Source organism: Marmota marmota, unplaced genomic scaffold (assembly GCF_001458135.2).
Source record: "Marmota marmota marmota unplaced genomic scaffold, marMar, whole genome shotgun sequence".
NCBI lineage: Eukaryota > Metazoa > Chordata > Mammalia > Rodentia > Sciuridae > Marmota > Marmota marmota.
Window position 1 is genome coordinate 7,404,497 of NW_025999913.1, and position 17,207 is coordinate 7,421,703.

The following is a 17,207-nucleotide window of genomic DNA, read 5'->3' on the forward strand; positions in this document are numbered from 1 at the left end:
AAGACATACAAATGACTGACAGATGTGTGGAGAGGTGCTCAGTGGCACTAATCAGGGAAGCACAAATCCAAACCACCATGAACTATCACTTCATGCTTGAGGATGGCTACTATCAAAAAGACGAGAGGTAACAATTGTTGGCAAATGTAGAAATGGAAACCCTCAGTACACTGTTGGTGGGAGTGTGAAGTGGTATGATCCAGGAATTCCACTTGTGGGTATCCAAAGGAAATGAAATCGGTATGCCAAAGAGAGCTGCACTTTCATGTTTGCTGCACCATTATTCACAATAGCCAAGATATGGAAACCATCCAAACACCTGTCAGTGGATAAATGGAAGGAAAAAATGTGGTATAGATACATCATGGAATATCATCCCATTCCACAAAGGAGGAAGAAATCCCACCATTTGTGACAACATGGATGAACTTGAAGGACATTATGCTCAGTTAATTAGATCACACAGCATTCATTCGTCTGGCTCATTTATGTGTGGAATCTACAAAAGTCAAACTCATAGAATCAGAGTAAAATGGTCGTTGCCACGGGGGTGGGGGGAAATGGGAAGATGCTGATCTAAGTATACAACCTTGAAGCTGTGAGATGAACAAGTTCTACAGACGGAATGTGCAGCGTAGGTGGTGGTGGAGGTGTTAAATATGATGGTCGTTGCTCAGTGTAGATGTCAAATCCCAAGAGGTAAGGAGGAAGTAAGGCAAGCAAAGGAAGAGAAGAATCTCAAGGTTGAGGTGATAGATTCCTTGCCCATATTGGGGGCCAGATGGGCAGCTAATAAAGTGTGATCTAGTTGGGGTCATGGACTCTTCATCTTACCTACAGTGATCTACAAACCTAATAACATATGTGCCCTGAAAAATGCAGACATTATTTTATCTAGGACTGCGTACCCATCTTTTTATTATGTGATTTAATATAGAGTAATAGTGAAATGTTATTTATCTTTGTCTATTTACTTGAAGCTGTTTTTTTTTCTGATACTTAGAATTCCCAAATCCCCACCCACTGAGTGATCTCTCTTCCTTGGAGCACTCAGAAGTTGAAGAAGATGTATCTCAGGTACCATTCAGTTTTTCATTTGCTTTTCTAGAATTAAAAAATATATCTGCATAACATACTGGCTTATTATTTTTTAAGGGATAGTGTGACACTATTTCTTTGCAATTTTACATGTAATTATAACTCATGTAAGTATATATGCACACAAGCATATTTATCATTTGTGTTTTAGACTGTGAACCAAGAGTCGTTAATGGAAAATACTAGCTTCAAACATAAGCTGCAGAACTTGGAAGACAGAGGTAAGAGAACTAAATTTTCCAGAATAAAGTTAAATTAATGTGACAACATTATACATACCTAGCAGTTCTTCATGATGTTTCTTAACTTCTTAACTATAATATGTGTTGTTTAATTTTAAATATCTTCCATTTTTATTTTTATTTCTTTATTGATTCAAAGGTTATTTAAAATATATTTCTTTTTTTTTTATTTGGGCTTCTTTTCTGGGTGATTATTAAGATTGCAGCAGATAATAGTTACTTTACAGATTGACTGTCAGGCCACGGGGTCAGCAGTGTGAGCTACTTACCAGCTCCAAACATTCATGAGGGTCAAGGGGAGAAATAGTGCTCCATCCGAAAACCAGAGTCTCTTGTGGCTGTGAAGAGAGAGTCTGAGTCCTGGGTCCTACCCACTGCCCCGCTGCCTCTGCAGAGGACACAACGGGGGGGCACTTCTCTGAGATCGGGCCCAGGAATTTGTTTCATCCCCCTGTGTGTAGGCTACTCTCAGTTTGTAAGAGATGTTTAAAAGATGCAACCAAGTTATTAAAACTTCTAAATTCATTTTATCACACAGTGATGGAAGGTTCCTGAGCTAGTCCTCAAGGTCATATTAGTGTAACAACTCACTAATATATGAATACACATGTTCACATAATAATATGCTAATATAGTATGTAGCTGTTCTTCATGAGGTTTCTTAACTGTATGTTAAATATCAACATTTCAATTCATTATAAATTGCACATAGCATATTCAGAATATCCACACGACAAATATTTGTGACTATCTAGTTTTAGAAATGCGACATTACTATTACTTCTAAACATTCTCCACCTGAAATCCATTCCACCCTTTTCTCTCACCAGGGGCATTATCTTTTGTTGTGATTCCACTGCTCTTATTTTTAAATTTTTGCATTGGGAAAAACATTATGCATATTCAGAAGAGACTGTGAAGCATGTGTACAGTTCAGTGAATGATTGTCAGGTGAACACTTGTGCAGCCACAGCTTAGACTGAGGACTAGAACACTAGCTTAGAATCCTTCCGTATTGAGCAATTCTCGGTTCACTTCCTCCATCCCTCAGAGGTAGCGACTGTCCTCAATTATATGAAAATCCTTCTGCTCTTTTGTGATTTTTTTTCTTTTTTGTATGTAAACAAATGAAATTATGTTGCGTCTATCTTGTGTGGCCTGTTCTTTCTGTTTGGTCATTTTTAAGATCCGTTTATGCCGATGAATGTGTGTGAAGTATATTATTCTTCATTACAATTTAGCATTCAGTTACATGAAATACCATAGTCACCATCCCAGTACTGTAGGATGTTTGCATTTTGAAGCTTTGGGTGGTTATAGTTAAAGCCATTCTTAAAAATCATACACATTTCTCCTGATAAATGTGTGAAAGTGTTTTTTCCAGATATGTTTTTAGGAGTAGGATTATGGGTTATAGAGTGTATATCTTTCACAGTCTGAGAGGTGCCAAAATACTTTTCCAATGTAGTTGAATAAACTTGCTTTTCCACCAGCTTGTATGAAAGTTACGTTGCTTCAGATCCTTGACAAGTATTTTAAAATTCTTGGTTTTAAAATTTTTCTCCTATGTACATTGAAGTTTTAATTCAAATGTTCCTATCTATTGTTTATTAGATATTTGAATTTCCTCTTGTGTAGTGTCTAAAATGTCTGGGTCAGTTGTCTATAGAATTGTCATTTTATATTGATCCCTAGGTGTACTTTATGTACCAGCCCTGCACACTAGTACCTAGTTAGATACGCTGTACACATCTCCTTTCACTTTGAGTTTTGTATATCTTTCTTATATGATGTGTTTATGATCTCCTTTGATAGATAAAATTTTTAATTTTAATGAATCCTAATTCACCAGTCTTTTCTCTGTGGTTAGTTATGTGATGTTCTTTTCTACCAAAACTCAGATGTCATTTACTGTTTAATAATACATCTAATGCTGTTAAGTACTGCTTTAGGTGAGTCTCTTAGATACGATATTTGTTGTTTACTTTTAAATATCTTCCATTTTTATTTTTATTTCTTTATTGATTCAAAGGTTATTTAAAAGATATTTCTTTTTTTATTTGTACTTCTCTTTATTTCTACTATAAGAATTAGTTGCTGTTACAATATATAATAATGAATCAAGTTACATTCCAGAAAATGATAGAAGTTGAGAAAACCTGTGTTTCATAAAAAAAAAAAAAACAACAAACCCTCAGGATAGTCCCTGTTCATGAACTCACAAAAATTCCTAGCCTGCCTACTTGCTCAAGTATAGTGGTTCAAACATGTGACATTGAAGTGATTGATGCCACTGTCAATGTCATATTGTGTGATACATCATAAGTCCGAAAACATTCATCCGTTTATTCTTGCATTTATTCATTCTTTTGCTCAATACATGTTTTTTTTAAATTATAATTTGTTATATATCACAGAAGAATGCATTTCAATTCATAGTACACATATAGAGCACAATTTTTCGTGTCTCTGGTTGTACACAAAGTACAGTTGTACCATTTGTGTCTTCGTACATATACTTAAGACAATGTTTTCCATCTCATTCCACTGCCTTTCCTACCCCCATGCTCCTTCCCTTCCCTTTTCTCCCCTTTGCCCTATCTAAACTTCCTCCATTCCTCCCATGCGCTCCCCCACCCCCATTATGGATCAGCATCCACTTATCAGAGAAAACATTCAGCCTTTGGTTATTTGGGATTGGCTTCTTAGCATTATGTTCTCCTACTCCATCCATTTACCTGCAAATGCCATGATTTTATTCTCTCTCAATGCTGAGTAATATTCCATTGTATGTGTGTGTATATATATATACACACACACACACATATACACACCACAGTTTCTTTATTCATTCACCTACTGAAGGGCAGCTAGGTTGCTTCCATAGCTTAGCTATTGTGAGATGAGCTGCTATAAACATTGATGTGGCTGCATCACTGTGATATGCTGATTTTAAGTCTTTTGAATATATACCAAGGGATGAGATAACTGGGTCAAATGGTGATTCTATTCCTATTATATATACATATATAATAGGAATATAATATATTGTATTATATAATATATATTATACTATATATAATATATTTTTAGTTGTTAATGGATCTTTGTTTATTCATATGCAGTGCTGAGAATCAAACCCTGTGCTTCACACATGCCAGGCAAGTGCTCTACCACTGAGCCACGGCTCTAGCCCCTCCATTCCTAGTTTTTAAAGTAATCTCCATACTACTTTCCATAGTGGTTGCACCAATTTTCAGTCCCACCAGTAACATAAGAGAGTACCTCTTCCCCCACATCCTTGCCAACACTTATTGTTGCTTGTATTCTTGATAACTGCCATTCTGACTGTAGTGAGATGGACTCTCAGTGAAGTTTTAATTTCCATTTCTCTAATTGCTAGAGAGGTTGAACATTTTTTCATGTATTTGTTGACCATTGTATTCAATGAAGTGCCTGTTCACTTTGCCCATTTATTGATTGGGTTATTGGGGGTTTTTTGTTTGTTTGTTCTGTTAAGTTTTTGAGTTCTTTGCATATCCTGGAGATTGCCATATATTTTATAAAAATTCTACTGTTATTATATATTTTGTTGCCTTTTAAGATTTTAAAAATTGCTTTACTACCAAGTCTGTTTTCCTTGTAACCTCTTTGTAACTTTCAAGTTGACTTGGTACAAATTTTTGATTTACTTATTTTTTGAGGACTTTGTAATGTTCCACTGTATTTTAGTGGTGTTTTTTCCACTTAAGTGACTTGGTCTTTTTGTCTGGGTGCTCAGAGTTCCTTTCTTTGTCTTTCTGAGATTCCTCAAGGTCATATCTCTCCCTCCAACAAGTAAACATTGTAATTAATATTAAAATTTTGTTTATAGGTGCTTTTATAAAATATAAGTGCATGCACATGGTTTTGTTTTATTTTTTTCTTTTTTAAAAAAATTATTCTAACTTGTTATATATCACAGCAGAATGCATTGAAGATGTATGGTCAGATGTATGGTTCATTCATGTAAATGCCACTGTTAATTCTTTCATCAGTGGTTCTTTTATGCATTTGTTTTTAATTGACATACAAAACCGAAAATTGTACGTATTAATGGAGTACTATGTAATATATAAGTCCCTGGATACATTGCCTGATGATTAGATCAGGCTAAAAATTTAGCTCCTCAAACATTTATCATTTCCTTATGGTGCACACTTTGAAAATGTTTTCTCCCAGCTTTTTGCAATGCACAGAACTTCACGGTTATCTATGGTGAACTTGGTATGTAATAGCACACCAGAACTTGTTCCCACCTATCTCCATCCACTGTTCAGCCTTTCCCCATAGTCCTCAAAGAAAAGTACATCAAGAGTTTTTACCTGGTCAACCCGATCCCCTACGCTCTGACTCCTGGCAGACACCATTCCACTCTCAGCTTCTATGAGATTCCATGTGAAAGTTTACATGTAAGGAAACATGTGTATGGTACTTGTCCTCTGTACTTGGCTTATTTCACCTAATGTAAAAATCTCCATTTCCATCCATGTTGCTGCAAATGACAGGATTTTTTTTTACTTTTTATGGTTGACTAGAATTCCACTGTGTATATGTACCACATTTTCTTTATCCACTCATGAGATGAGGAATGCTTTGGTGGTTCCCATCTTTAGCTCTTGTGAATAGTGCTGCAGTGAACATGAGAGAGCAGATGTCTCTCCACATACTGATTCAATTTCCTTTGGATATATACCCATCAGTGGGATTGATCATCCGAAGTTTACATACTCTTTTTCCCTAATGGCTGTACTGAGTCACATTCCCATCAGCAATGTGCAAGGTTCCCTTTTCTCCACATTCTTACAAGCACAGGGTAGCATTAGTCTTTTGATAAATACCCCTTCTAAATGGGGGCAGGTGATATGTCCTTGTGGTTTGGGTTTGCATTTCCCTGATGGTGAGCAATGTTGAACTTTTTTGCATACCTGTTGGCCGTTTGTATGTATGCTTTTGAGAAATGTCTGTTGAGATGTATCTTCCTCAAAAACCTGAGTCATTTGGGTTTTTGTTTCCTGTTTGGCTGTTGAGTTTTTAGAGTTGCCTATATATTCTGGATATCTGTCCCTTGTCAGATGTGTGGGTCACAAATAATTTCTCCCACTCTATAGGTTATCTCTTCCATCTAATATTTCCTTTGCAGAGGCATTTTAGTTTGATGTAGTTTGTCTGTTTTTGCTTTGATTTTCAGTGCTTTTGGTCTTGTCCCAAAATTCCTAGCCCATTCCAATGTTTTCTTGTAACAATTTCATAGTTCCAGGTCTTATATGAAAGTCTTTAATCCACTTTGAGTTGATTTCTATAGCTGCTGAAAGATAAGGGACTAGCTTCATTTTTCTGCACATGCATATCCATCTTCCCAGCACTTTTTACTAAAAGGCCTCTCTGATGTGTGTGCTTAGCACCTTTGTCAAAAATCGGCTTGCTGTCCAGACATGGTGGTGCATGCCTGTAACCCCAGCAACTCAGAAGGCTGAGGCAGGAAGATTGCAAGTTGGAGGTCAGCTAGGCAACTTAAAGAGACCCTGCCTCAAAATTAAAAATAAAAAGTGACGGAGATGTGGCTGAGTGATAGAGCACCCTGAGTTCAAATTCCGTTACAGGAAAAAAAAAATCAGGTTGCCATAGTTGCACACCCGGCTTGCCTCCAGCTTTTTATTTCATTTGGCAAGTGTTTGTTTTTATGTACCATGCTGTTTTGATTACTATGGCTTTGTAGCATGTTTTGAAGTAAGGTATTATAATCCCTTCTTCTTTGTTATTGTTCATCTTATTTTTCTCTTTCAAGATGGCTATTCTGGATTCTTTCTGTGGTTCCATTAAATTTTAGAATTTTTAAAGAATCTTGTTGGTGTTTTGATAGGGATTGCGTTGAACCTGTACATTGCCATGGGTAGTATGGCCATTTTAATAATTCCAATTCTTCTAATCCATGAACATGGGACGTCTTTCTACCTTTTCATGTCTTCTTCAATTTCTTTCATAAATGTTTTGTGGTTTTCATTGATCTTTTGCTTTTTGGGTTAAATTTATTCCTAAGAATTTCTTTTGTAACTATTGTAAACATGCTTGTTGGCCACTTGTGTTTTTGAGAAATGTCATTCAGATCTTTAACCCAATTTTTTTTACCTTTATTTCATTTTTTATGTGGTGCTGAGGATTGAACTCGGTGCCTCATGCATGCTAGGTGAGTGCTCTGTCACTGAGGCATAACTCCATCCCCTCTAGCCCACTTTTTAAAAAAACGGGTCGTTTTTATAGTGTTCAGATTTTTGAGTTCTTCTTACATTATGGATGTTAATTTCTCAACATAAGCATAATTTCAAATATTTTCTCCACTTCTGTAGATTGCTTACTTTGTGGGTTGTTTTCTTTGCTGTGCAGAAGGTTCTTGGTTTGATATAATCCCATTTATCCATTTTTATTTTATGACCTATACCTTTGGAGTTCTATCTGAAAAATCACTGGCTATCCCAATGACTTGAAGCATTTCCTATGTTCTTGTATAGTAATTTTGTATCTTCAGATTTTACATTTAGATCTTTGATCCCACTGTGTTTTTTTTAATACTAACATTGATATTAATGGAATTTGGTATGATATTTCCATACATGCTTACAGCATGCTCTGATCATATCCAATCACCCTTCTTTTCCCCTCACCCTCAATGCCCTTCTTAGTCCCTTTAATCACTATTATATTTTCAGGTCAATTTATTTAGTTTCCACACATGAAAGAGAACATGTAGTAATTGTCTTTTCTGTGTCTAACTTATTTTGCCTAACACGATATACTCCAGTTCTATCTGTGTTGCTACAAATGACAGTATTTCATTTTTAATGACTAAATAATACTTCATTATGTATGTACATCACATGATCCTTCATCTATCGGCGGACACTTAACTGATTTTGTATCTTAGCTAATGCATGCCACAATAAACATGGATATGCGGGTATCTGTTTTGTATGTTCTCTTGGATTTCATTTCCACTATCAGGAATATAGCTAGATCATGTGGTAGCTTTTTTTTTTTTTTTTTTTTTTTTTGAGGAACCTCCATATTGTTTTCCATAGTGGCTGCATTGATTAACATTCCCACCAACAGCACATAGGAGTTCCTTTTTCTCCATATCCCCCATCAGCATTTTTTTTTATTTCCTCTGCCTCCTCCTCTTCCTTTTCTTCCCCTTCCTCTTTCTCCTCCTCCTCCTCCTTTTTATTTTTATTTTTCTGGTTTTTTTGATAGTAGACAATTAGTTATTTAAATGTCTCATTATAGTTTTGATTTGCATTTCCCAGCTGGTTAGTGATATTGGACATTTTTTAATATATTTAGTTGCCCATTTATATTTTTTCTTTGGAGAAGTGTCTATTCATATCATTGACCAGTTTCTAAATTGGATCACTTTTTTAAATATTTTTAGTTGATGGATCTTTATGTATTTACACGTGGTGCTGAGAACTGAACCCAGTGCCTCACCCATGCTAGGCAAGCGCTCTACCACTGAGCCACAACCCCAGCCCATGGATTACTTCTTTTTAAATTAAGGTTTTGAGTTCTTTATGTGTTCTGAATATTAACCCTTTGTTAGATGAATAGCTCACAAATATTTTCTCCCATTCTGTGGGGTTATGTCTTTACTATGTTGATTGTTTCCTTTGCTGTACAGAATCTTTTGAGTTTGAAATAATTCCATTTACCAATCATTGCTTTTGGGTTTCTATCCAGATAATCATTGCTATACCAAGTCTTGATCTTGATCTGCATCTTCTGTTTTCTTCTAGTAGTTCCAGAGATTCAGGTCTTACATTTGGATTTTGACCCATTTTCAGTTGTTTTTGTGCAAGGTAAGAGGGTCAAGTTTTAGTTTTCTGCATGTGGAGGTCCAGGTTTTCTAACACCATTTGTTGAAGAGGCTGTGCTTTCTCTGTTTACATATGTTTTTGGTACCTTTGTCAAGAATGAGTTAGCTATGGATGCAGAAGTTTATTTCTGATATGTAGATTATGTTCCATTGGTCTGTTAGTCTGTTTTTATGTGGTTTTGGTTACAATAGCACAGTAGTATGTCTTGAAATAAGGTGTTTGACATCTCCGGTTTGCTCTTCTTATTCAAGATTGTTCTGACTATTTAGAGCATTTTGTGCTTCCATGTGGATTTTATATTATTCTTTCCAGCCCTGTCAGGAATGTCACTGTTATTTTGATGGAGGTTGCGTTAAACCTACAGTTGGCTTTGTGTAGTGTGGACATTTTAATGTTAATCTTTCAATCCATGGACATAGGAGATCTTGTTGTCATCTTGTGTTTTCTTGAATTTCTACATCTGTTTGTGAACTTTCATTGTGGATGTCTTTTACTTCCTTGGATAAGCTTATTCACAGGCATTTCATTTTTTTTTTTTTTTTGGTAGCTATTCTGAAGAGGATTGCTTTCTTGATTTCTTAGGAATTATTGGTATGTAGGAAAGCTACTGACTTTGTATGTTGATTAGTATCCTACTTTACTGAGTTCATTTATTTTAACAGTATTCTGATAGTCTTTAGGTTTCTTTTTTAAAATTTGTATTGGTTCATTATAATTATATATAATATTTGGATTCAGTGTGAGATTCATACAAGCACATAACAATCTAATCAATTTAATTCCCTCAATACTTTCCCTCTCTTTTCCTTTCTTCCCTCAATTCCCTTCCTCTACTGGTCTCCCTTCTATTTTTTTTTTAAGTTGGTGCATGATACTTATACATAGACATGGGATGCACCATGATTTATTTGTGCATACACATAGCATAATTTGGTTGATTTCATAGGTTTATTTTATGTATGTATCATACCATCCTATTTGACTTCCTCCTTTCCTATTTGTATTCCTCTTACTTCTTTGTCTAATTGCTCTGACTAAAGCTTCTACCACCATATTAAATAAAAGCGAGAGTAGATGCTTTTTTTCTTCTTCCTGATCCTAGAGGAAATACTTTCAGATTTTCCCCATTCAGTGTATTACTGGCTATTTTTTTGTCATATATAGCCTTTATTATGTTGAGGTATAATCCTTCTATACCTAATTTGTTCAGGGCTCTTATCATGAAGGAATGTTGACTTTATCATTTCCTTGTATCTGTTGAGATGAACGTGATGTTTATTCATTCTGTTGATATGAGGATGTGCATGTGCTGTGACACCTTACATCTTTGACATATAACCAGTTTGATCACAGTGTATGACATGACCTTTTTGATGTGCCGTGGAACTCAATTTGCTAGTGTTTTGTTGATTTTGCATCTGTGTTCATCAGGGACATAGGTCTGTGGTTTGCCTTTGTGTGTCTTGACAGGTTTTGGTAACTGGGTCATGCAGTTAACTCATTAACTTGGAATAGTTAGTTCCTTTTCTTTCAATTCTGTGGAATATTTTGAGAAGAACTGGCCTAAGTTTTTCTTTAAAAATTTGGTAAAATTCAGAGGGAGGTGGCAAGATGGTGGAATATACGGGTCCCTTCCTTAGTGGCTCCATGGCGTGAGCCAAGAAAAGCAGACAGGCAGCTTCTCACTAGGTGGGTGAATAATCAAAAATGGGGGGAGGGAGGCTTTACTGGAATTTAATTCTGACACTCAAAACTGCTCAGGGACTCAGGAGATCTTGTATAAATTAAGCAAGGGGAAGGTCCCCAGCCCCTCAGCTGTGATAGCTCCTGGAGGTACAAGCCGGGAGAGTCCCTGCATGAAAACAGTAAAGCAATAAAGGAATTCAAGGAGCCCCCATTCTTGGGAACACTGAGGCATGTCAGGGTACAGAGAATTTAGAGATCAGAGACACTGCTTGAAAAAACACCTGTGCTGCACAGTATCTGTGTGTTAGGAGGGAAGCCACCATCTCTCTCGGTGGTGTGCATAGTGCTCAGCAGAAGGAACCATTGTGAAGCTGTGGTGGCAGGGACCGGCAGCTGGGGGAGTGGATTCTTGGCAGGCCTGAGTCTGGCCTGAAAAACGAACCTGGGAAATCCACTCTACATGACAGAGTGCCTTAAGTAGCCAGGAGAAAATCAAGCATGGAGAGAGGTTTACTCAGGCGAATATTGTTATAGAAGTCCACGCGGCTTCCCCCTTCCCCTCCAGGGACCAGCTGGGACAGAAGCGCCTGACTAGGGATTTGAAAAGGCGGGGGTAGAAGAGATCAAGTTTGGAGACTTCATCAGAGACCAGGAATTGTGGGGTGGGCAGGTGAAGTCGTGGGCTAAGAACAAGTTCCTACACCACATGTGTGAAACCCTTAAACTATACTATAGAGCTATAGTAACAAAAGCAGCATGGTATTGGCACCCAAACGGACGCATAGATCATTGGTTCAGAATAGAAGACAGAGACAAACCCACACAAGTAGTTAGACCAGATGAAGGTGCCAAAAACATATATTGGAAAAAAATGGCCTATTCAACAAATGGTGCTGGGAAAACTGGAAATCCATATGCAACAAAATGAAATTAAACCCCTTATCTCTCACTCTGCACAAAACTCAAGGTGGAGCAAGGACTTATGCAACAGAGACCTACAACAGAGACCCTGTGCCTAATAGAAGAAAAAGTAGGACCAGATCTTCACCATGTTAGCTTAGGAACTGACTTCCTTAACAAGACTCCTTAAGTGCGAGGAATAAAATCAACAATTGATAAATGCCTATCTTCACAGCAAAGGAGACAATAACATGAAGAGAGAGCCTACAGAATAGGAGAAAATCTTTACCCCATGTACCTCAGAGCATTAATCTCCAAGATATATCAAAACTTAATGCCCCCCAAACCCCAAATAATCCAATCAATTAATGAGTTAAGGAACTGAACAGACACTTCTCAGAAGAAGAAATACGATTGACCAACAAATATGTGAAAAAATGTTCCACATTTCTAGCAATTAGAGAAATGCAAATCAAAACTAAGATTTCATCTCACTCCAGTCAGAATGGCAATTATCAAGAACACAAACAATAAGTGTTGGTGAGAATGTTGGGAAAAAGGTATATGCTTACATTGGCGGTGGGAATGCAAATTGGTGCAACCATTAAGGAAAGTGGTTTGGAGATTCCTCAGAAAATTTGGAATGGAATCAACATTTTTGACCCAGCTATCCCACTCCTCTATTTATACACAAAGGACTTAAAATCAGCATATTACACTGTTGCAGCCACATCAATGTTTATAGCAAATAGCTAAGCTATGAAACCAACCTAGATGCCCTTCAACAGATGAATGGATCAAAAAATGTGGTGTGTATATATATGGTGGAATATTACTCAGCGTTAAAGAAGAATGATATTATGGCATTTGCTGGTAAATGGGTGGAGCTGGAGAACATATCATGGTAAGTGAAATAAGCCAATCCCAGTAAAACCAAAGGCTGAATGTTTTCTGATATGTGAATGCTAATTTAATAAGGGGGACTCTAGGGAAGAACAGAGGTACTTTGGACTAGATAGGGGAGTGAAGAGAGGAGAGGGCTATGGGGGTAGAAAGGATAGTAGAATAAACTGGACATTATTACCCTAAGTACATATATTATCAAATGACCAGTGTAACTCTACGTACAACCAGAAGAATGAGAAGTCACACTCCATTCATGTATAACGTATCAAAATATATTCTGGTGTCATGGCTAACTAATTAGAACAAATAAAAACGTTGGTAAAATTCAGCAGTGAAGCCATCCAGTCCAGTCTTCTTTGTTAGGAGATTTGGGTTTTGATCCTCATTATTAGTTATTGGTGCATTTGGTGTCTTAATTTTGCCATGTCATACGTGTCCAGAAGTCTGTCCATTTCTTCCATGTTTGGCAGTGTTTTAGCATATAGTTGTCCACAGGGGTTTCTTATGATCCCTTGTATTTCAGTGGCATCAGTTATAATGTCTCCTTTTTCATCTCTACTAATTTTGTTTGTGTAGTCTCTTTTTTGTCTTGATTAGTCTGGTTAAAGGTTTGCCAATTTCATTTTTTTTTCCCAAAAACCAACATTTTATGGATTGTGTTTATAGTTTAGACTTTATTTATGCTTTGATCTTTATTGTTGAGGATTTTCTGCTGGTTTTGGTTACCTCTAAGTCCTTGAGGTGCATTGTTAGGCTGTTTATTAAAGATCTATTTTTGTGTATGTGCATTTGTTCCTATAAACTTGCCTCTTGGTACCGCTTTCTCTGCATTCCAGATTTTGATATACCATTGAGTCATTCTAATTTGTTTCAAGCCTTTTTGAAAAATTTTCTTCTAGGTCTGGGGCTGTGGCTCGGTGACAGAGCGCTTGCCTAGCATGTGTGAGGCGCTGGATTTGATTCTCAGCACCATGTATCAATAAATAAAATAAAGGTCCATTGACAACTAAAAAATACTTTAAAAATTTTCCTTCTAATTTCCTCGATTATCCCTTGGACACTTAGGAGCATGTTATTCAATTTCCATTTATTCATACACTTTCTATCCTTTTTGATTTGTTTTATTCCATTGTGGTCTGAGAAAATGCATACGATTTCAGTTTTTTAAAAAATTTACTAGGACTCGATTAGTAAGTTAGCATATAATCTAAGAGAATTTTCTGTGTGTTGGTAAGAAAAATGTGCACTGTGTTGCTCGTGGGTGAAATGTTCAGTTAATGTCAGGTTCCTGGCTCTCTTGATTGCAGATGGTGCTGGTTGGAACTGATTTGTTGATTTTTCTGTCTGGATGATGTGTTCATTGAGGGAAGTGGGATGTTAAAGCCCCTAACTAATATTGTTTAGTATTTTGTTTCTCCCTTTGATTTCAGTATTTGTTTTAGTGGTCGATTGTTGGGTACATATATGTTGTATAGTCTCTTGCTGAATTGATCATTTTATCAATGTACGATGGCCTTCTTTGTCCCTTTCACAGTTTTTGATTTAAAGTCTGCTCTATCCGATAGGAGGGTAACCATTCCAGTTTGCCTTTGGCTTCTACTCGTATACCTATTTTAAATCCTTTTATTCTGCTAAATGTTCACCATTAATGTCAGTTTCTTGTAGGCAGCAGAGTCAGGTTGTTTTTAAAATCCATTTGGCAAGCCTGTCTGTCGATGATTTAATTCATTTATATTCAGGGCTCTTATCGATAGGTGTGGACTTCTTCCTGTCATTTCATTCTCTTCCCCTTCATTGTTTGTAGACTTTGTTCCTTTCCACCTCTATTTTTATGTGTCTTTGTGACTTGGTAGTTTCCGGACACGCCAAGTTTTGATTTTCTTCTCTTTCACGTGTATGTTGTTGGAGTGACTTTTGTAATGTATATGTTGTTGGAATGACTTCTGTAACGTATATGTTGTTGGAGTGACTTTTGTAAATCTGTGTGTTTGCACAGTAGTGGTTTCCATGGTTCCCTTCCTTTCGTTTCTAGTGGAGGATTCCACGAAGCATTTCTTGTGGGGCTAGACTGTAGGTAGTGAACACCCTCAGTTCCTGCCTCTCTGGGATAGACTCGACTTCTCCAATTCTGAAGAGTAGTTTTGCTGGGTATGGTATTCTTGGTTAGTGAGGTGTTTTTTTTTTTTTTTTCCTTCTTGATTTTTGAATATATCTTCTCATTCCCTTTGGCCTGTAAGATTTCTCCTGAGAAATCTGCTATAAGCCTGGTGGGCTTCCCCTGATATGGGACTTGACAATTTTCTGTTGGTGTTTTCAGAATTCTTTGTCTTACCCTTTTGACAGTTTGGCTCTTCCATGCCTTGGTGAAGGTCTTCCTTTAATTTAATTTTATTTTTTTGTTGAACCTCCATGAACTCCTTTGAGTTTATTGTACTTAGATGTGCACGCGTCCTTGAAGATTTGAGATGTTTTCTGCTATTTCATGAAGACGTCTTCACTGTCTTTCTACTGCCTTCTGGAATTCACATAATGCAAATATTTATTGGCTTAATAGTGTCTCAGAGGCTTTCTTCATTGTCCCTGCTCCCGCCTCCACTCTTTCAGTGCCTCGTTAATCTCTGCTGCAGCAGTCCACAGAAGTACTTACCCAACTTTGCAGTGGACAGAGGCTTCCAAAGTGCATGCCCTCAGCTCTCAGAGTTGAGCACAGAAGGAACTGGCACTTATGGCAACAGTTGCCATCATCTTGGTTGTGCAAGAGGTGGAGGGTACTGTATAGGTGACACCAAGGCTGGTGGCATTAGAAGCCATAGTTCCAGAGTCAGGATGAGAAGATCTTTCCCAGATCCTTCAGGATGAATATGGGAGATACCTGGACCTTGGCATCTGCAGCCACAGTTCTGGGGCCATAGGATGAGATGGATGATGCTGGGTCTGTGGCAGTGTGTCCTCAGGTTAAATTTCATGGGACACAAAGGGGACTGACACTGGGTTCTATGGGATGATTACTGGTAGTGTTGGAGCTGCAGCCCTGGTAGCCACTTCCCGGAAGATATGGGACTTTCTTTATGTTCCAAGAAAAGTTTGGTTGATGCCTAGGCTGGTGAGCACCAGCACCTCTGGTCACATGGCGACCAGCCATGAATGACATATTCCCTAGTCCTCTGGGGCACACGCAGGTCAGGTTGGTACTCACGGCACTGAAATTCCTGGAACTGCAGTATGTGGAGGAGACTTTCTCTTGCTGGCCTGGTTTGTGGGTGATGCTGGGGATGGTGGCTTTGGTCTGCAGTCTTGGACACAGATGGCAACTTCTTCAGGCTCCAAGGGACAAGTATCATCGGTGATCCCAGGATTTTACCACTAGAAGTGACAGTTCCAAGATGACCTCCCCTCCTGCCTATGTGATGAGCACAGTGGGGATCAGGCTTGTGGCTCTCGCAGCTCCCAGTCCTGAGGCTGCAGGATGCTGAGGAGCCTGTTTTCTGCCCTGTGAGGTGCTCACCCGACAAAAGGCTGTCACAGCGTTGGGGGACCAGCTGCCGGTCCCTGAGGCAGGACGGTGTCCACCAGTGATGCTTACCCAGCTTGGATTCCAGGTGGGGACTCGGACCCCACTCTGGATCTAAAATCGGTGAGCTCCATGGAATTCTCCTGCAGTTAGGACTACTGCTCTGCTGCAGTAATGGGCGCTGTGGGTGCTCCCTGTTTACCTCTTCTCAGCAACGTGGCATCTCTACCCGCCCCCCACGCCAGCCCCACCACTGAGCCACAATTGGAAGCTGCAATTTCCTTCCATCTTCTCTCCAGCTCACCTTTCCCTCTCTCCATGCCGTTTAGGGTTGTGCGCTTCCTGGCTGATTTTTGCCCTTCTCCCTCAATCTCTTCTCTCAAAACTCGGCTTCCCTGGTTGCTCAGCTCTTCTCTGTGGTGACAGACAGGGCACCTCTGCTCAGCCATCTTGAATTTCTCTTTCCAACTTTTTGGTTGAATCCTCATTTATTTTTAACCTTTCTTGTTTCTTGAGAAATATACTTCAGATTGCTCCTTAGAAATGCTTTGCTTGTGTGTTGCCTTATTTTGGTATGGAGGGTTTTCATGGCGACTTGAGCTAAATATTTTTTCCTTGTTAACGTTTTTTTTTTTTTTTTAACCAGTTATTTAGTAAAATTTAGGTTAGTTCCCAAATACAGGGGATATTTTAATGCTGTTCTTTTGTTATTTATTTATTTATTTTATTGGTTGTTCAAAACATTACAAAGCTCTTGACATATCATATTTCATACATTAGATTCAAGTGGTTATGAACTCCCATTTTTACCCCAAATACAGATTGCAGAATCACATGGGTTACACATCCACATTTTTACATAATGCCCTATTAGTAACTGTTGTATTCTGCTACCTTTCCTATCCTCAACTATCCCCCCTCCCCTCCCCTCCCCTCTTCTCTCTCTACCCCATCTAC

The 17,207-nt window shown here is 38.0% G+C and overlaps 1 protein-coding gene across 1 annotated transcript in view; it reads left to right on the plus strand.

Annotated features, from left to right (window-relative positions):
* Sycp2l (synaptonemal complex protein 2 like) overlaps nucleotides 1-17,207 on the plus strand; it is a 122,042-nt gene that overhangs the window by 63,879 nt on the left and 40,956 nt on the right. Inside the window, exons 24-25 of the mRNA XM_048799790.1 lie at nucleotides 1,004-1,077; nucleotides 1,250-1,319. Coding sequence (XP_048655747.1) covers nucleotides 1,004-1,077; nucleotides 1,250-1,319 — 144 coding nt within the window. The remainder of the gene's footprint in view (nucleotides 1-1,003; nucleotides 1,078-1,249; nucleotides 1,320-17,207) is intronic.